The following is a 17,931-nucleotide window of genomic DNA, read 5'->3' on the forward strand; positions in this document are numbered from 1 at the left end:
GCTGGATGATCTTGTCACCGGGAGGTCTGCTTGATGTGTTTTTTATTATTATTATTTCCTTTAAAGTTAAAGTTATTATATATTTTATTTTATGAAATGCTCACATAATGCCTCTATTTATTTACGGTATGTGTGGATTGATGCATCTACTAATAACTCAATAACTCTTGTGTTTATAAGTATTAATTTACTTTTTTTTTCTTTTTTTGACTTACTCATGTAAGCCTTTAAGTTTTTGACATTTGAGTATTTTTGTTGCGTCACTTTGCATATATTGTAATTGAAACGATTTGTAAAACAACTAAAATGTAAATCTTGACTTAAAAGAGTGGCAATGAGTTTCTTGCTACTTCTTCTCATTAGCTCTGCCCTTTACGAAGTAGCGGTAAATTCAATAAGATAAGAGAGAGAGAGAGATAAGAGAACAATATTTTTATATTTTTTTTTGACATTCATAAGTGTCATTTCTGTGACCTACATGAATAAAGTGTTTTTGAATTTGAATTTGAATTTGATGATAAAATAAAGAAATCGGCCATAATAACTGAAACATGCATGACGTCACACACTTGAAAATTTGGTTGTTATATTTCGAGTTTTTTTATGTCTGAGGCGTTTTCAATAACGTATCTCTAGTTGCGGATATATTGCTGTCACCGTTTAATGACAAGATCTTATTTATCCATAGTTATGTCCAATCAGGGGCGTGCATTGGTTTTCTAGCAAAGTAGGCACTCTAGGTACATTTAAGGCGACACTAAATGCAAACGACCTTGAGCGATATGCGTTCACGGCTGCCGACCCGCCATTTATGTAATATTTTTAAAATTCTTGCGTGGAAAACAGTTTATATGCTTACAATCCTCGTTATTCACTACTAATCTGAATAAATGAACCTACACAAAAAAGTACAAGCTATATAAATACCTTTTCTGAGAATAGTACTAAACAAATGCGTCATGCCGAGAAAAAACTTGTTTAACTGCAATGAAAAGTGGTAGTTCAAAAAGGCTCGGCAGTGTTAACTATAACCAACAGCAAGCATTAGCAACCTACAAATAAGACTTAAGGATATGTGTAACAGGATTAAGTAGTGTTCATAGCCGAAATGCTATACTTTCACCACAAAACTTGTCTAAAAACATCATGTTTGAGTGTTTTCTGCTTACTCTTCGCCTTAACTAGTCGTAGTTGCGCTTTAGTCCGACAGTACTTGGTTTTGAGGTGTAAATATTGAAGTTGTATATCGAATATGCTATCTGGAGACTGCCTACGTAGGTATTTAGGACCTAGCGTAACGAAAACTTTTATAAGTGGGTGTTCAATAGTTTTGGTAATAAATGACGGAACCAAATTAAACTAAATCAACTTTAACACTAGTGCTATATTTATCGTGGTTCTTAAAGAGGTAGGCACTGCCCAATTGCCTATATGGAATGCACGGCCCTGTGTCCAATATATGTAGTTATAGTGCTATAGGTACTATCCGTCATTCGGTTATTGAAATGTAAGTAAGCGTAAAAGGATAGATTTGACTACCTCTAGAAAGTTAAAATAAGGATAGATAGGTTTTTGAAAACGGCCGTAAAACGTTAGTTCTAAAGTCTAATTTTTTCACAGCTGTCATAGTCTATCTAGACGTGTAAATGATCTATCTATCTATATAAAAATGAATTGCTGTTCGTAAGTCTCGCTAAAACTCGAGAACGGCTGGACCGATTTGGCAAATTTAGGTCTTGAATTATTTGTGGAAGTCCAGAGAAGGTTTAAAAGGTGAATAAGTAGGAAAATGTTGCTAAATTAAATAAAAAATAAAAACAATTTTTTTTTCCTTTGATGTGTCCATACATAATTTCTATGAGAGAATTTATTGACGCACGGTTTGACAGTTCTGCTGTGAAACAATTTCATTACAGACAGCAGGGTGCATATTTTACGAAGTTATTTTTGATGTTATGATATATTATTGACAAATTCATAAAAAACATTATTTTATTTATTATATACAGAACAACGTCTGTCGGGTCAGCTAGTATGTCATAAAAATAAATGATATATTTACACTTCAATTTGCGATGTGTATTTAAAAGCAAATGTTGGCAAGAGGTAACAGCAGCAAACAATCTTTAGCAATACCTGATGAATCACTTTCTGCCGGTGCCGGCCCTATTGGCCAGGTTTTTTAACAGCCTGTCCAGATGAAGCGTTTTACGCGCGAGTTCACTCGCGCGTTGACACTCGCGCGTAACCGAGGTACTAGAGCTACGTACATCCCGTCCAGATGCCTACGCGCGTTTCCTCACTCGCGCGTAAAACGCGTGCAATGAGCGGGACTCTCGACTCGCGCGTCCCATGCGCGAGCGCCGCGCGAGTCGAGGTACTCGGGGGCCTGTGCTGCGTCCAGTACTACGCGCGTGTCCGTGGCGAGTGGACGTATTTGGTTCAAAATGGAGCGTGATAACTTTGACACGGAACTTTTTATCGACGAAATTGAGAAAAGGGTAGCTCTATGGGACATGGAATCATCAGATTATTCTAATAGAACCATTAAACGTAGGAACTGGGAAGAAATAGTGGAAATTTTTTGTGAAGTTGGTGATTCCGAAGAGAAAAAAAAAACTTTAGGTAAGTAAATAATACTTTATTAAATAATATTATTATTTGCATAGATTTTACATTGTTAAACTATATCATTTTATCTTGCCAAGGGAGTTTGTCTTCGTTTACAAAATAATCAGCAAATCTATCTCTTATATTCAATGATCTCGCATTAGGCCTCACTGCCTCATTGTTCAAATTATTCAGAGATGTTTCGTAGAGAGTGTGATCATACCTATAGCCATCCCTTAACCTTACGTAGTTATGGAGAACACAACAAGCCTTAATTATGTTTATTGCAAATTCTATATCCACATTCAACGGTCTATGAAATATTCTCCATTTATTTACCAAGATGCCAAAGCAACATTCAATGTAACGCCGGGCCCTGGATAAGCGATAGTTGAAAATTTTTTTTTTGGTTGTTAGAGATCTACCGCAGTAAGGGCGCATTATATTTTCAGACAGACTAAACGCCTCATCTCCTACTATGACATGAGGTAAGGGGGTTGCATCTGTTTGCGATATTGGCTTTGGATCTGGAATATCTAAAGTTTTCTCGACAAGTTTTTTATATAAAATAGAGTCTTTAAAAATTGTGGAGTCATTACTTTTTCCATATGCGCCTATGTCCACTGCAATAAAACAATAATTTGCATCACATACGGCCAACAAAACAGTTGAAAAATAACTCTTATAGTTATAGTAAAGAGACCCAGAATCGTTAGGTTTTATAATACGGATATGCTTGCCGTCAATGGCACCGATGCAGTTTGGAAAATTTGTGTATTTTTGAAATTGTTTCGAAATTTCTTTCCATTTAGCTTTCGTTGGTTGTCTCATTACTATGTTTAGCAGTTTGTTCCACATGATGTAACAGGTTTTCTGTACTATTTCGATAACTGTAGACTTTCCTAATCTGTAGGCATAATGCAGATCCGCAAAATAACATCCTGTGGCCAAATATCTGAAAAGAAAGTAAAATAATTATTATTATTTTATTTCGATCTTTTTATTATTTACAGGTACTTTATTGCAGAAGAAGTGGAAAGGGTTGCGTGATGGCTTTGTGAGAGAAATGAAGAAGAAGAAAACCACACCGTCTGGATCAGGAGCCTCCGGCAAAGCCAAATATATTTATTTTGAACGTTTGATGTTTCTCGAAAGATCGACACGGAATAAAATAACTGAGAGCAACATCAACACCGCGTGTGTTGCAACTGAAGAACAGGAGTTTTCTGGCGATGGGGAAGATGTGATGAGACCTCCACGTAGTCAGGCAAAAAAGAAGAAAAAACTAAATGCGGCTGACGAAGAATTCCTCTCAATCATAAAAACAAATTTAGCATCTGGGAATCAGCCACAGGCAACAAACCAAATAGAGTCAGATGATGACAAACTATTTTGTTTGTCCTTACACAAAGAGCTTCTTAAAGTACCAGAGGAAAACAGACTTCAAACAAAAATTGAATTAATGAAAGTACTTCAAGCTCAACAAGCTCTGTGTCTTAGACCTGCAGCAGCTCGTTCCGACTACCAACCTTCGACACAATATCATTACCAAACAGGAATGACACAACGTGGACAGAGAGATTATTTTGGAGAAACAGGATATACCACAACAGACCCTTCAACATCTTCGTTTCCACCTGAAACCTTTTCGACTTACAATCGAGGTTATTGCACTGCGTCACGACCACCAACGACGTCTAGCTACAAACACCCTTCACCGGCATCTACACAAGATTCCAATGAATCTGAATTAATTACTTAAGGTATTACTAAAGCAATAAAAAATATTACCTCAAAGTAATCACGAGTTTTTCTTCTGCAGAAACAGTATCCCGTACCATATAATTTTGACATGGAGACAAATCTTCTTTGATAATTTCTAGTAAATTATCAAACGATGCTATTGACATCCGAAAGTAGTTGAAAAACTTTTCACTATGTTCTCTGAGTTTTGGGTATAAAGTTATAAACATACTATGCGTCATTCTATCACGTAGAATGGGATGTACGTTAAATCGTCGACTTTCTCTTTGTTTACGACGTCTCCATCGACGGTATGCAAGCCACAACACAACCGCTGTATCCGAGTCCATGTTTATAACTGCTCAAATCCGTCTCCAACACATGCGCGCGAGAACGCGCGTGATACGCCGCATCTGGACGCAATACAAATCAAAACGCGCGAGTGAACTCGCGCGTAAAACGCTTCATCTGGACAGGCTCTAAGGGTACCCGTACTGTCGTACTGTCAAATTTTCAATAAATATTAGCTGAAATCTTTCAGCTAGACGAGTCAACATGTTCCAAAGCTATACTTATTTACTTCAGCATTCAAAAACAAAATAGTTCTTGGAAAAATTTCGGTCGGTTTATATTTAAAAAGTACTTGTTAAAACTAATAAATGTTTCTGTGAAGACAACGTGCTGTACGCTCAACGTAAATTATAAGCATTCCTTAAATCTGAGTGGGACGCTTAAAACATTCATTTTGTTTGTGCGTCTACTGTCCGTCTAAATATATAACGAATGTTTAGTGTTTTAATTTATGTTTAGTGTAAAAAGGTTTTATAGCTAAGAGTGATGAAGCTATGTTGCTGCTAATGAAAATGTAGTGACATTGAAAGCTATAATTCGTTCTTTTAAACGTCATTATATTCACCAATACCATGTCTTCTTTATATAATAATAATATCTTTGATGTAAGCTTCTGCTTATCTATATATATAAAATCGAATTGCTGTTCGTTAGTCTCGCTAAAAGGAGGTTTAAAAGTTGAATAAATAGGAATATGCTGCTTAATTAAATAAAAACAACAAATTTGTTTTTCCTTTGATGTGTCCATACATACATTCTACGAGAGAATTTATTGACGCACGGTTTGACAGTTCTGCTGTGAAACAATTTCATTACGACAGCAGGGTGCATATTTTACGAAATAATTTTTGATGTTATGATATATTATTGACAATATGATATAAAAACATTCTTTTATTTATTATATACAGAACAACGTCTGTCGGGTCAACTAGTATATTATATTATTATATAAGGTCATTAGCAACATTTTCATGCAATAATTTTGGTCTCAAGCGACAACGGCGCTACCGAAATAGGCGGCGTTTAATAAGTTAGCTAGAGTTAAGGGCTTCTTCATAGGTCTTGGTATTCAATTTGACAATAAAATAAAGGACAGTATAATAGGACTTACTGAGCACAGATTCAAGAAATATATTAAAGCTTTCTTGCCAAAGAAGGCTTATTACAGCATAATGGATTTATTATCATCATCTTTTCTGCCGGAAGAAGTCCACTGCTGGACAAAGGCCTCCCCCAAAGATCTCCACGACGACCGGCCCTGCGCTGCCCTCGCCCAACGTATTCCGGCGATCTTCACCAGATCGTCGGTCCATTTTATGAGGGGCCTACATACACGGAGTCTTCCGTGGTCGCCATTCGAGGACTTTTCTGCCCCACCGGTCCTGCCCACTGCCACTTCAGTTTTGCAACCATTTGGGCTATGCGGTGACTTTGGTTCTCCTACGGATCTCCTTATTTCTGATTCGATCTCGCAGGGAATCTCTGGGCAACCATGAGCTTTCTCATCAGGCCCATTATTACCGACCACGTCTGCGTACCGTAAGTCATCACTTGTAACACACACTGGTTGAAAACCTTTGTCTTCAGACACTGAGGTATTTGGGACGAGAAGATTTTACGAAGCTTTCCGAATGCTGCCCATCCAAGTTGGATTCGACGAGTGAACTCTTTCGAAAAATTGAACCTGCCTAACTGGATTGTTTGTCCGAGGTAGACGTACTCGTCAACAATTTCCAGAGTAGGTACAGTTGCCAGTTGTTACGGGACTAGGTGTGAAATGGACATTTGACATGATCTTCGTCTTGTCCATATCCATTTTGAGACCTTGGGAAGCTTTAATAAGGCCTTCGAACATATGGCTTAAGTCTTCCATGGCTTCTGCCAGGATTATGGTATCGTCTGCGAATCGAAGGTGAGTGATGTATCCGCCGTTGATATTGATGCCCAGTCCGTTCCAGTTCAGAAGCTTAAAGACATCTTCCAAGCCATGCCATTCTATCCTTCAAGCTTGAGCGATATGACATCACCGTGTCTGACTGCAGACTGAACTGCTGCAGTGGGATAGCTTAATATATTAATTATAATTTATTCAAACAAAATAAATCTTACAACTATATTTACAATACTATAATTACGTACAATTAAAACTATCATTACGGAATTACGGAATCTTATTAAGAATAAAGTCTAAGTCAAAAAAAAAAATTCACTGTAAAACTTTATAAGTTAGTTAGTGCAAGTCAGGATGAAGTACAAAAGTTACAATAGCATTCAAATGAGTATAACAATATTCATTAACAAAATTTAGAACATTAATTCCAACTATCTTTATCATTCAAATAATATTTCACATTATAATAGGCCTTAGATGTTAGCCATAGAATTTATTTTTACGATACATTTAAATTTTTTAATAGGTTATATTTTAATATCATTTGGGAGTTTATTATAAAATATAACACAATCCACTTTAAAAGATTTAGCAATTTTACGGAGCCTAGTAGATGGAATTGGGAGTTTATGTTTGTTTCAAGTATTGATACTATGTACATCAATATTCTTTTTAAATTGGCTAATATGTTTATGAGCGTATAGGACGTTCTCGTATATGTACTGGCAGTCTACTGTCATAATATTAATTTCACTAAACTTTTCTCTCAATGATACTGACAGCATCTCCTCGTTGGATAGCTAGGCTGATCCGTTGACCGAAATAGCTGCTAGCGCTTGGGTTTCCAGTAGCCTTATTGAGGCTCGAAGAGTACTTCGTGCATCAGGGCCCCACGGCCAACTGTCTCGACACCAAACCGCAAATGTATGACTCACTGATACTGATATATTTGCGAAGCTTGCTGTATTCGGCAGTCGAAGCAGCAACCCCACAACAACTGACGTAACTTGGACATGAAAAGGAGTCAGAGTGTCTATGCAAGTCCCACACTAGCGCCTTTCCCCGTACCCAAGCCACCAGAGCATTCCATCAGGGCGTTTGCCATTGCGGTGGGTATTTTCCATTTCATCATCCATTTTAATATATTATATTTTCAACTTGATAATTCATGCATAAAAATTGAAATAAAAAATATTATTTCACATCATACGTTTAACAAAATAATATAAAAATGTTATACTATTATTGCATAAAAAAACCAAATGGTTCTTAGGTAGGTACTTCAAATAAATAATAGATAAAATACTTAAAACCACGCCTTTATAGAAAACCAAACCAAAAAGTAGAAAGTATAGCATATACTTTGAATAATGTGAATGAAACTGTAAATGTTGATTTTAAAGAGTAGTTTATTATGCTTTCTTCTCAATAAAGGTCAACCTTTTCCAAGTGGTGGTTTTTAATTAATTTTAAGTGTCAAGCTTATACTGTAAATAATAGTTCAAAAAGCTTCCACAGTGGCGCTAGTGTAGGCACAGGGTATGGTATGAAGTATGGTGAATGTAGCAATTGTAAACGAATTGAAGTATGCCGAGTTAAAAAAAATTATATTATTGTCGACTAATGTAGTTAATTATTGAAAATTTCTACAACTTACGTTGTACAAAATAATTATGTAAATATAAGTATTATTTTATATTTTGCATTTCTTTTAAGATTTACCCTGATGCTACTTTTGCCCATTTTTTGACGGACTCTTTTTTATATACACAGATGATTCTTCTTGCCTCTACTCTCCATAGATTTGATATTTCATCATCAAATAGTTTCTTACTCCATGTCCGTAGCTAAGTATAACATCTTCTTTTAGTTAAGTGCTCTGAGACACATAAACACGTGGTCTTTCATTCCGCGAACTGCAGGTGACCACAGACAGGTGACTAACCTTTCCTTGTATGTTATCACATTGATATTAATTTATGACGTGATTTCAGACTTGGAGATAATATATTCCTATCTACAATGTACTTCAATTCAATTCTTACATTAGCGTAGTCAACAACTTTAAAATCGTGTTACTTGTTGATAAACCTCCTAAAAATCGTATAAGTAGTCTCATTCAACTTAGAATGGCGTCTAGATAAGTCTAAATATGGAACATGCCAGAAATTACACTATAATTAATCATTCAAATTCAAATATTTTTGTGTGTGACGTCATTATTATTATTGAAAGTCAAAAAAACTACCACCCATTCCAAAATTCTCAGGCCTGAGAAGAATGGGCGCGACAAACTCAGCGGGAATTTTTTTTTTCATTAAAAATATGTTTTACAATTAAAGAAACATTTACAAAGTAACATTGTACAATTAAACTTATTATTTAATAGCCTGAGGGCGGTCGCTCCATTCCCAATCTGTGATATCATTAAAAAAGTCATTTATGTTATAGTAACCTTTACCACACAAATGTTTTTTAACAATTCTTTTGAATAACGTTATACTTTTGTTTTGAACATTTTCTGGGATCCTGTTGTAAAAGCATATACATCGCTCCACAAAAGACTTGCTAACTCGACTTAGCCGAGTAGTAGGCATTATAAGCTTATGTCTGTTCCTGGTGTTAACATTATGGTTATGACAGTTTCTCGCAAATTCACTTATGTGACAATGAACATCATTATCAAGAATATATTGAGAAGCAACAGTCAAGATGTTAATTTCATTGAATTTTGCTCTCAATAAATCCTTAGGGCTTAGGTTGTAAATAGCGCGAATAGCCCTCTTCTGCAGCACAAATATTGTATTAATATCGGCAGCGCTGCCCCACAGCAATATACCATACGACATAATACTATGGAAGTAACTAAAGTATACAAGTCGCAAGTATTAAATATTGAACGGTGAAAGATTTATCTATATGTCTATACGATTTGTCTTTATGTATGAACGTCATTACGTTCTGACAAATCACGTGGTATAAAAACAAAGCTGAATATGAAGGAACATGCCACAAATAACACAAAATAAGCTTTGACTGCTGTACCTATACATTGCCGCATTTACTCAAGTTGTTTAAAGTAATCCATGTGAATGAGCAGCAATGTAAGGCATTCAGTTCAGGTTTGATTCGGACAGTGACAGTTGGCACACTACGAACGAGAACAATGTGCTCTCACATTGTTTTAAAGCACACTTTTACCATTCCGCTATCAGATTGCGAATGAAATCTCCTTTTATGTGTATAGAACGTCATTGTTTCCAAAACTAGGCATAGCCTGTGGGTGTCAGACACTGTCTCAGTCTAACTTACTTAAACGTAAATAAATACAAAGGAACATCCCTGACTCAGAAACAAACTTCATATTCATCGTATAAATATTTGCACCCACCGGATTTCGAGTCCAGAAACTCAAGCACAGTGGGCAAAGTCTCCAACCACTGGTCGTCGGCATATTATGAAAAAATTACTGTTAGTGGTATCCTCTCAAGTTCCCATAGTCGACTGAATAATATCAAAAACCTTTGAAAATTAGTTGTGGCCAACGATAACAGATATTTTGTAATTAATTCGTGTGGTTTTCCTCATAGCAACAGGTGCATTTGCCAACTTGTTTCTCACAACTTCCGCGACGCGACTGATAATTATTATTAATGAATTCTGTCAAACTTGTGAACTTTTGCTGGTTCTTTTTGCACGTTATAACTTTTCAAAAAAGTGATTAGACGAGCAAGATCCTCACCAAATGTCAAGTGATAGCTTACTACAAAGTAGTGCCGCTCAGGATTCTTGAAACAATTCTAAATTCTGACGGGATCGCAATTTGCGTCGCTTTGAGACATGAGCTCTGATTAGCTCAGTAAATTCAATAGTTAAGGCACCCTTCAAATCAAAACACGCAAACAATCATTACTGTTTTACGGAAGAAGAACGCCGTTGTGTTACCACTTAGCTGGGACTGTAAAACTCTTACAAGATACCGGTTACCACCAGAAAAAGTTGAGGTTTAATAAGATGTGGCGAGAAACTCGTTGCCACCCTTTGTTTTTGTTTTCAAACATGATCAAATGTTTTACAGCATTTTACAAATAAAATTCTACAATCATTCAAGGTAACAGGAAGAAACTTACAGATATGTGCTCTACCTCTTTTCCGTTTATCTTCTCTGGGGTATTATCTCAATAATTATTAGTTTTTTTCTCATACCTACATATTTATTTTTGTATTATTTTTGATTATTATTATTATTTTGGAAATGAAAAAAGGATAATCAAGCACATTTTAAATATTGATGACTCAGAAATTTTGAACCGATTTATCTTATGGCTAGTATTCGGTTAAGTCGAGGTAGTAAGTCTTTTATTGGGCGCTGTATATGCTTTTACAACATGATCCCAGAAAATTTACAAAACAAATGTGATACCAAATTTATAAGTATGATTAAAAAACGTTTGTGTGGAAAAGTTTACTATGACATAAGTGAATTTCTCATTGATATACTACAGACTGTGTTCTGTTTTAGTTCGGCTGACTTTTAGTCTTGTTTCTTCTAGCGCAAGTCGCATTCTCATGTTAAGTTGTCTGTTACTGATATCAGATTTATTTGTAATGTCGATAATGTCATCTGCATACAGAAAATTCCAAGGAAGTGCCTTCTGTACATTTTTGTGATGAGCTCTATCACTAAGTTAAATAGAAGCGGACTGAGTGATGACCCTTGGTAGACTCCAACGTTGACACTGAAAGCTTCGCTCAGATCTGCTGGACTTTTAACTTTGGTGGTGACATTGTGACATACATATCCTGCCTCAGCGTACATAGATTTAGAGCAGCTGTGCTCTCAGTGCTTGCTATACTAGCTTTCATGGTTTCCATTAAAATGCTTTCTCAGGTCTGTAAATATAAAGTGTGCATCCTCTTTATTCAGGTGATGTTTATCGGTGAGTACACGGTTTGCTTGTATTGCCTCTATTGTTGACTTTAATTTTAATGCGGTTATTCAGTATGCGTTTCCATATCTTAAGTATATACGACGTTAACTTAATACCTCTATCATTTCTATAATCTGTACAGTCGCCCTTTTTCTTGAAGAATAGGATTAAGTGACTAAGACCCTAAGATAATATTATGACGAGATGGAAATTTTCCTATAGAACACCAGTACATAAAACTAAGTGAATTTCAAAGAAATACTAGGCATAAAGACTGTGTCGTTATAAAAACATGTCACCGTATCAGTTATTTAAATTGCAGGGTAATTACTTTTTAAAGTAGTTCCGAGAAACAGACAATTGTCTTTCCGCCGAGCGACTACTGTTACGTCGGCTTCCTGATTACGGTAATTATGGGACGATTAAAACGATATTAACGAAATTATAAATTTCTCATGAATGTAGGTACCGACCTACATTATACAGTTTGCTTTTAAAGACGTCATTTACTTTTTTGGCGTATGTATTAAACCGGAAATTTTAACTCATTTTATTTTATTCACTTACTGAGACTGAGAGCTATAGGTAGAGCGTACATAGACTTTGCTCAGTATTTACTTACGTAAAAATTAGCTTAGTTTTAGCTTAGCATAGTCTTTGATTGCGTTTTTATAGTCATTTACCAGCTGAAATTATGCTTCTTTTTTATGGAATAGGAGGACAAACGAGCGTACGGGTCACCTGGCGTTAAGTGATCACCGCCGCCCACATTCTCTTGCAACTCCAGAGGAATCACAAGAGCGTTGCCGGCCTTCAAGGAAGATGTACGAGCTTTTTTTGAAGGTACCCATGTCGTATCGTAAACACCGCACAAGGAAGCTCATTCCATAGCTTCGTTGTACGAGGAAGAAAGCTCCTTGAAAACCGCACTGTGGAGGACCGCCACACATCCAGATGGTGGGGATGATGTCCTAACTTGTGGCGTGTCGAAGGTGGAATTCGGCGGCAGGAATCAGGTTAAAGCTAAAGCTAAGACAGCCCAATGCAAAAGTCAAGTTTTCGTTTTATCACACTCAGCTAAGTTTTACATAAGTAAAGTGTGAGTCTAAATACGCTTTATACATAGATCTCAGCCTCAAGTCCAAATATTCTGGACTAAATGAGTTGAAATTTTGTATAACTACATAGTATAAAGGCGGTGGTTGTTTCTTTTTTTGCCAGTTTCGTCTTGATGACATAACAATAACAAAGGTATTAAATAAAACAGAACAAAGCTAAATAATTCAACTATATTTTATAATACTCAATCAATACTTTGCCGCCACGATGGTAAGCGTCCTGATGAAAAAACACCCTAGTAGCTTGAGTACGAGAAAGGGCGCTTGTGTGGGATGCGCCGTGCGTGGACACTCTGGTTACTTCTCATATCCAAATCACATGGTGTTGGGGCTGTTACGTCGAATGGTGTTGGGGCTGTTGCTCCGACAGCCGAAGACAGCAAACGTCGCAAATATGTCGGTCTTACATCGTCGTTTACGCGCCTCAATATAGCTACTGGAAACCCAAGCACAGGCAGCTATTTCGGCCAAGGATTAGCATAGATATCCACCTCGGAAATGCAGCCAATATTCTCGGTTCACTTCCCCGTAATATAATTTATTATTACCATAATATATATTGAAATATTTAATGTTTATTTTCTTTTTTAAATTTTATTGTTACTGGCACTCCGACAGTTAACCAGGTAGATGCTGAAAACCAGCACTGCAGCCAGTATTGGTTTACAGCACAAGCTGAGCATCGGGCCTTTTCTTTTGTCTCACAGCATATTTAGTTAAGTTAGGATTAGGAATATATATAAATGTATTTTTATGTGTGTGGCATGGAATAAATTTTTCCTTGCTTTCTTTCAATAAAATTATTTAAACGAATTAACACTTTGTTTTTTGAATAAGGGGTTGAGTAATGAAATAAAATGCCGATTGGTAATGAATAATTCTATATTTTTTGGTGAGTTAAAATATATTTATTTAACGTAAGTGTTTTCTGTCGTTTATCTAAAATGTCCTTATTATTACATAAGTAACTATATTTTAGAAGCTAATTGTGGCGGCGTCATCGGATGAGTTACCTTCCTTAAGATAAGTGACGCATCGATCGTAAATACCGGTATGTCTTGTTCAACTTTCAGGTTGTGGCTCCATCTACAGGATCTACTTTACAGTTGATGACCTGCTCAAGCCCAATAATTGACTCTTAAGAATTTGACTTGATATGTCGCTTTTTCAACGGTTGGCTCAGTTGGTAAGAGCGCTCGAAAACAATGAGGCGCTGGTTCGAGTCCCGCATTGTCTATAAGTGTTTGAACAAATTAAATTTGTATATTCACTAATCACAGGGATATCGTTATTATTATGACGGGTACTCAGGGTGAATATTTTATTAATTCGATGCCAATGTTTAGATCCAATTGCCCACCCAGGGATATCACTAAACAAATAACTAACACTTTAGCCTACAATATATTTAGGTCATAGAATACCTTTTGTGGCATAAGCCATAATAATAACATAATATATCAAAATAAACATACATGAAAATTAAGGATAAACAATGGTATACCAGAATTTTATAAGACGACGGGTCTTAAGGAACTAAACGGACTGCCAGCGCACACAGATAAAGAAATTCGGGAGCACTTTGTCTACCGGCTTAACTTAAAAATATCATTAATATCAAAGTGGCCCTCCACTCCTCATTAGAGGGCGAGGAAGGTCGCCCATGCGATTGACCGATCAAATTAAGTCTGCTGTGGGCGGTCCATGAACGAGTGTACCAGGCTGTCGGCAGAGCCATCTGCCCCAAAACATGTCACTTCGTGATAACTGTTGACCAGGACCGCTCTGCCAAGCCACAAAGAAGAAGAATCAATATTTAATATAGCTGAGAGTAATATTCTCTAATATGATAATATTTCTCATGAATTTAGCTAAAATAATAATTCAAATCCGACCGGTTTATAAGACATAAGCGTGTTGAAACAAATAAAGTAACTCTTAAAGCCTCCTCTACACTATCGGCGATGATCGTTATGTATGATCGACTGTCATCGGCAAGTGAATCGTTGATCATCGTGTAAGCATCCACACGGTCGTCTGTCATCATTTATTGAGCGGCCGTCCTTTAAGATGGAGTTTATAGCTGCTTCTACCATTCCTTTCTAGCACATCATTCATTAATGACAGTATATAATGTAAGTGTTTGGGATTCCATATTTCTGGGTAGTTCTGAAAAAGCGCTATGAATTTAAATGTTTCTTCATTTGACCACCCAGTAGTTATCTTATTCGCGCTATGTAAATAAAAGGAAAACAAAATAACGCCGCGACGACGACCAGTGAATGACTGACCGGCGATCATGTGGGCACGCGCACGCAACTACACGCGAATTCCCTTTGATGCGTGCCCGAAAGACCGACAAGTCACCGATCGCTGCGATCTCTATGACGATTATAGACGAAGGTCGGTGACTAGAAGCGAATAAGCCCTCCACACGATCGTGCTCGCGTGTAATCGCCTTTAATCGCCGATTGTGAAGAGGCGCCATTAGGTTTATGATATTAGCATATTATGTGTAATAAATACAAATATTGGGTAATTTTTTTTGTTCTACTGCTACCTAGCCTACAACGCGGGATCGAAATCTAATCCCTGTCTTATTACGTATATATTCGTGTCTTATGTTAAGTTACTCCAAGTTTAAAATTACTTCTCCCTGTCATATAACTCTGTAGTAAAAATAGTAATAATGACGAATTTTAAAATTAGATTGCTTCGCGCTTATCAATAACACAGTAAATGAATGCTTTCACAAAAACTTGCTGTTAGGTGTTAAAACACAGACATACTTACTTACAGAGATACTTATATTATTTAATGTATTTTTAGTAGTATAGTCTATCAGGAATAAGATGACACCAAAAACGCCACAAATTTCACTACTTTGTGGGCGTTGTGCAAATGAATGTGAACTAAAGTAAAAAAACGTATGTTTTTCTAAAAAATCATATTTTTGGTATCACTTGGAATTTTTTTTTGAGAGCTGTCCCGTGTGGGGTTCAAGGATTATCCATTCTTTCTGGGACTGTATGTATAGCTGTATAGGTGTAAAGCACTAAATTAAATTTCATAATCGTCTTATGGCATGAGATCACCAAATGCGTGCATCTAATTTTGTGTAAGACATCTAATACGAGTGCCGATTCGCAATTCGAAAGAATCGGTACGACTGTAGGCGGCGCGGGCAGGAGGGGGACGACGCCCTCCTTCATAACTTCACCATTTTGCTCTGTCTTGTGGTCGAGTTGACTCAGCATTTGTATTATTTAAACAAATTATATTAACGAGGCTCAGAGGGCAATGGAGAGGGCTATGCGCGGATTTTCCCTCCGAGATCGAATCAGAAATGAGGAGATCCGTAGGAGAACCAAAGTTACCGACATAGTCCAAATGATTGCGAAACTGAAGTGGCAGTGGCCAGGGCACATAGTTCGACGGACAGATGGCCGTTGGGGCAGTAAAGTCCACGTACCGAAAGACGCATTCCGGCGATCTGTTGAAGATCGCCGGAATACGTTGAATGAGGGCAGCACAGGACCGATCGTCGTGGAAATATTTGGGGGAGGCCTTTGTCCAGCAGTGGACGTCTTCCGGCTGATGATATATATTAACGAACGAAAATATTATTACGAACGACGTGTCGTTGTCCTCAATAGAAATATTGACGTGAAAACCTCTTTCAACATCATAAAATCTCGTAAGTAGCCAGTAATTATAATGTTAAAGAGATAATCTCCAGTTGCACAACATCGCAGGGAAATTTAAGTAAAAACTGTCTTGTTTTTGTACGTGGCGTGGCTTCTGCGTAGTGGCAATCGAGTCTTTAATTACATTTCGCAGTAAGACTGCGGCCTCTGTGTAATTAATAATTGCAACACTACCATTCGGGGAATCGACGTTACAAGCATATTTGCTATTTTGTTTCTTTCTGAACGTTGAACATGTATTTTAAGACTATTTGAAGTGTCGGTACTCTTCAAATAGCCTAAAAATTAATGATCTGGAGAATATGAATTATTAAATGAAATCTTTACAACTTTTCATGGAAGCAACGGGAGATGGTGGTCATTGTCAATCATTGAACAAAAATAGAAATACATTAACAGTACCTTTTAGTAGTTAGAGTATTGACGTACAATAAACAGCTAGACTCCCAATTGCCTATTAAAAGGTCGTCAAAAAACTTCCGAGCGACGTTGTAATAATCAAGTTGTAAGACAACAATAAATTTTTTTTTCATATTAGCACCTTATTTCGTGGCAGTAATATTCAAAGTCTACGCTCATTAGAAGCTTGGACGCGAACACGAGGCATAAACATTATGTTTTAGCAATTGAAATGTAATTATTTAGCAAAATGGCGTTTGAAAGCAAAACAGATGCAGTATAAGTTTGCATGGATTCGCAATGGGCGCGTTTTTACGAGAAAAAATGAAAACTGCCAAGCCTTGCTTATTAAGAAAAACGAAACCTTAAATCTCTTAACTTAATTTAGTATATTAAATTGTAAACTTAGTATATAATTATAGCTTAATAATTTTTTGTTTTTCTCTATAGTTTTTTTATAAGATGCTTAACATTTATTACCAAAATGCTCAAGGGTTGAGAACTAAGACGACAAAATTTCTAAAGAACTTATCAACTAACTTATCTTCTAATTATAAAGTCATCGCTCTTACCGAAACTTGGTTGAGATCCAGTATTTCAAACAATGAATTATTTGACAACAGATATACCGTCTATCGTAGGGATCGTTCGAGTTCTACCAATACTAAATCAGATGGTGGAGGAGTTATGTTAGCAGTCTCTAAGGACATTTCTTCTTTCAGAGTTGAGTCATGGGAATCAGATGTCGAGGATTTATGGGTCACATTACATGTTAATATTAATAAAGCAATAAAAAAACATTCTACATGTGTGGTATATCTACCTCCACCGGCAAAAATTGGGACGTTGACACAATTTTTGGACAAAATTGACATAGCTTTCAACTTAAGCGATGACGTCATTATTGTTGGTGATTTCAACCTAGGGCTTATTAACTGGAAGTCACAAGCAAACGAAGTTTTTATGACTCCCTCTAACTATAACAATACTCTTGGCTTTGCCTTAGTTGATTTTATGTCTATGAATAACCTAAAGCAATTTAAGTAATAGCGATGACCGCTTTTTAGATTTAGTATTGAGTAACATGTCTAATATTAATGTATCAGCCCCACCTGACGTGTTAAGTAGGACATAAACGAATCATCCTAGCTTAGTGTTAAATATTGAAAGTTCTGAAA

The 17,931-nt window shown here is 36.5% G+C and overlaps 1 protein-coding gene across 1 annotated transcript; it reads right to left on the reverse strand.

The window, feature by feature from the left end:
- Window positions 1-2,626: 2,626 nt before the first annotated feature.
- On the reverse strand, window positions 2,627-4,834 carry LOC126969438 (uncharacterized). Its single transcript, XM_050814863.1, has 2 exons — window positions 4,402-4,834; window positions 2,627-3,565 (listed from the first exon to the last, which is right to left on the reverse strand). Exons 1-2 carry the CDS (start codon window positions 4,701-4,703, stop codon window positions 2,686-2,688), a joined length of 1,182 nt encoding a protein of 393 aa, XP_050670820.1. The 5' UTR covers window positions 4,704-4,834; the 3' UTR covers window positions 2,627-2,685.
- Window positions 4,835-17,931: the final 13,097 nt, after the last annotated feature.

This window comes from Leptidea sinapis, chromosome 18 (assembly GCF_905404315.1).
Source record: "Leptidea sinapis chromosome 18, ilLepSina1.1, whole genome shotgun sequence".
In the NCBI taxonomy this organism is placed as follows: Eukaryota; Metazoa; Arthropoda; class Insecta; order Lepidoptera; family Pieridae; genus Leptidea; species Leptidea sinapis.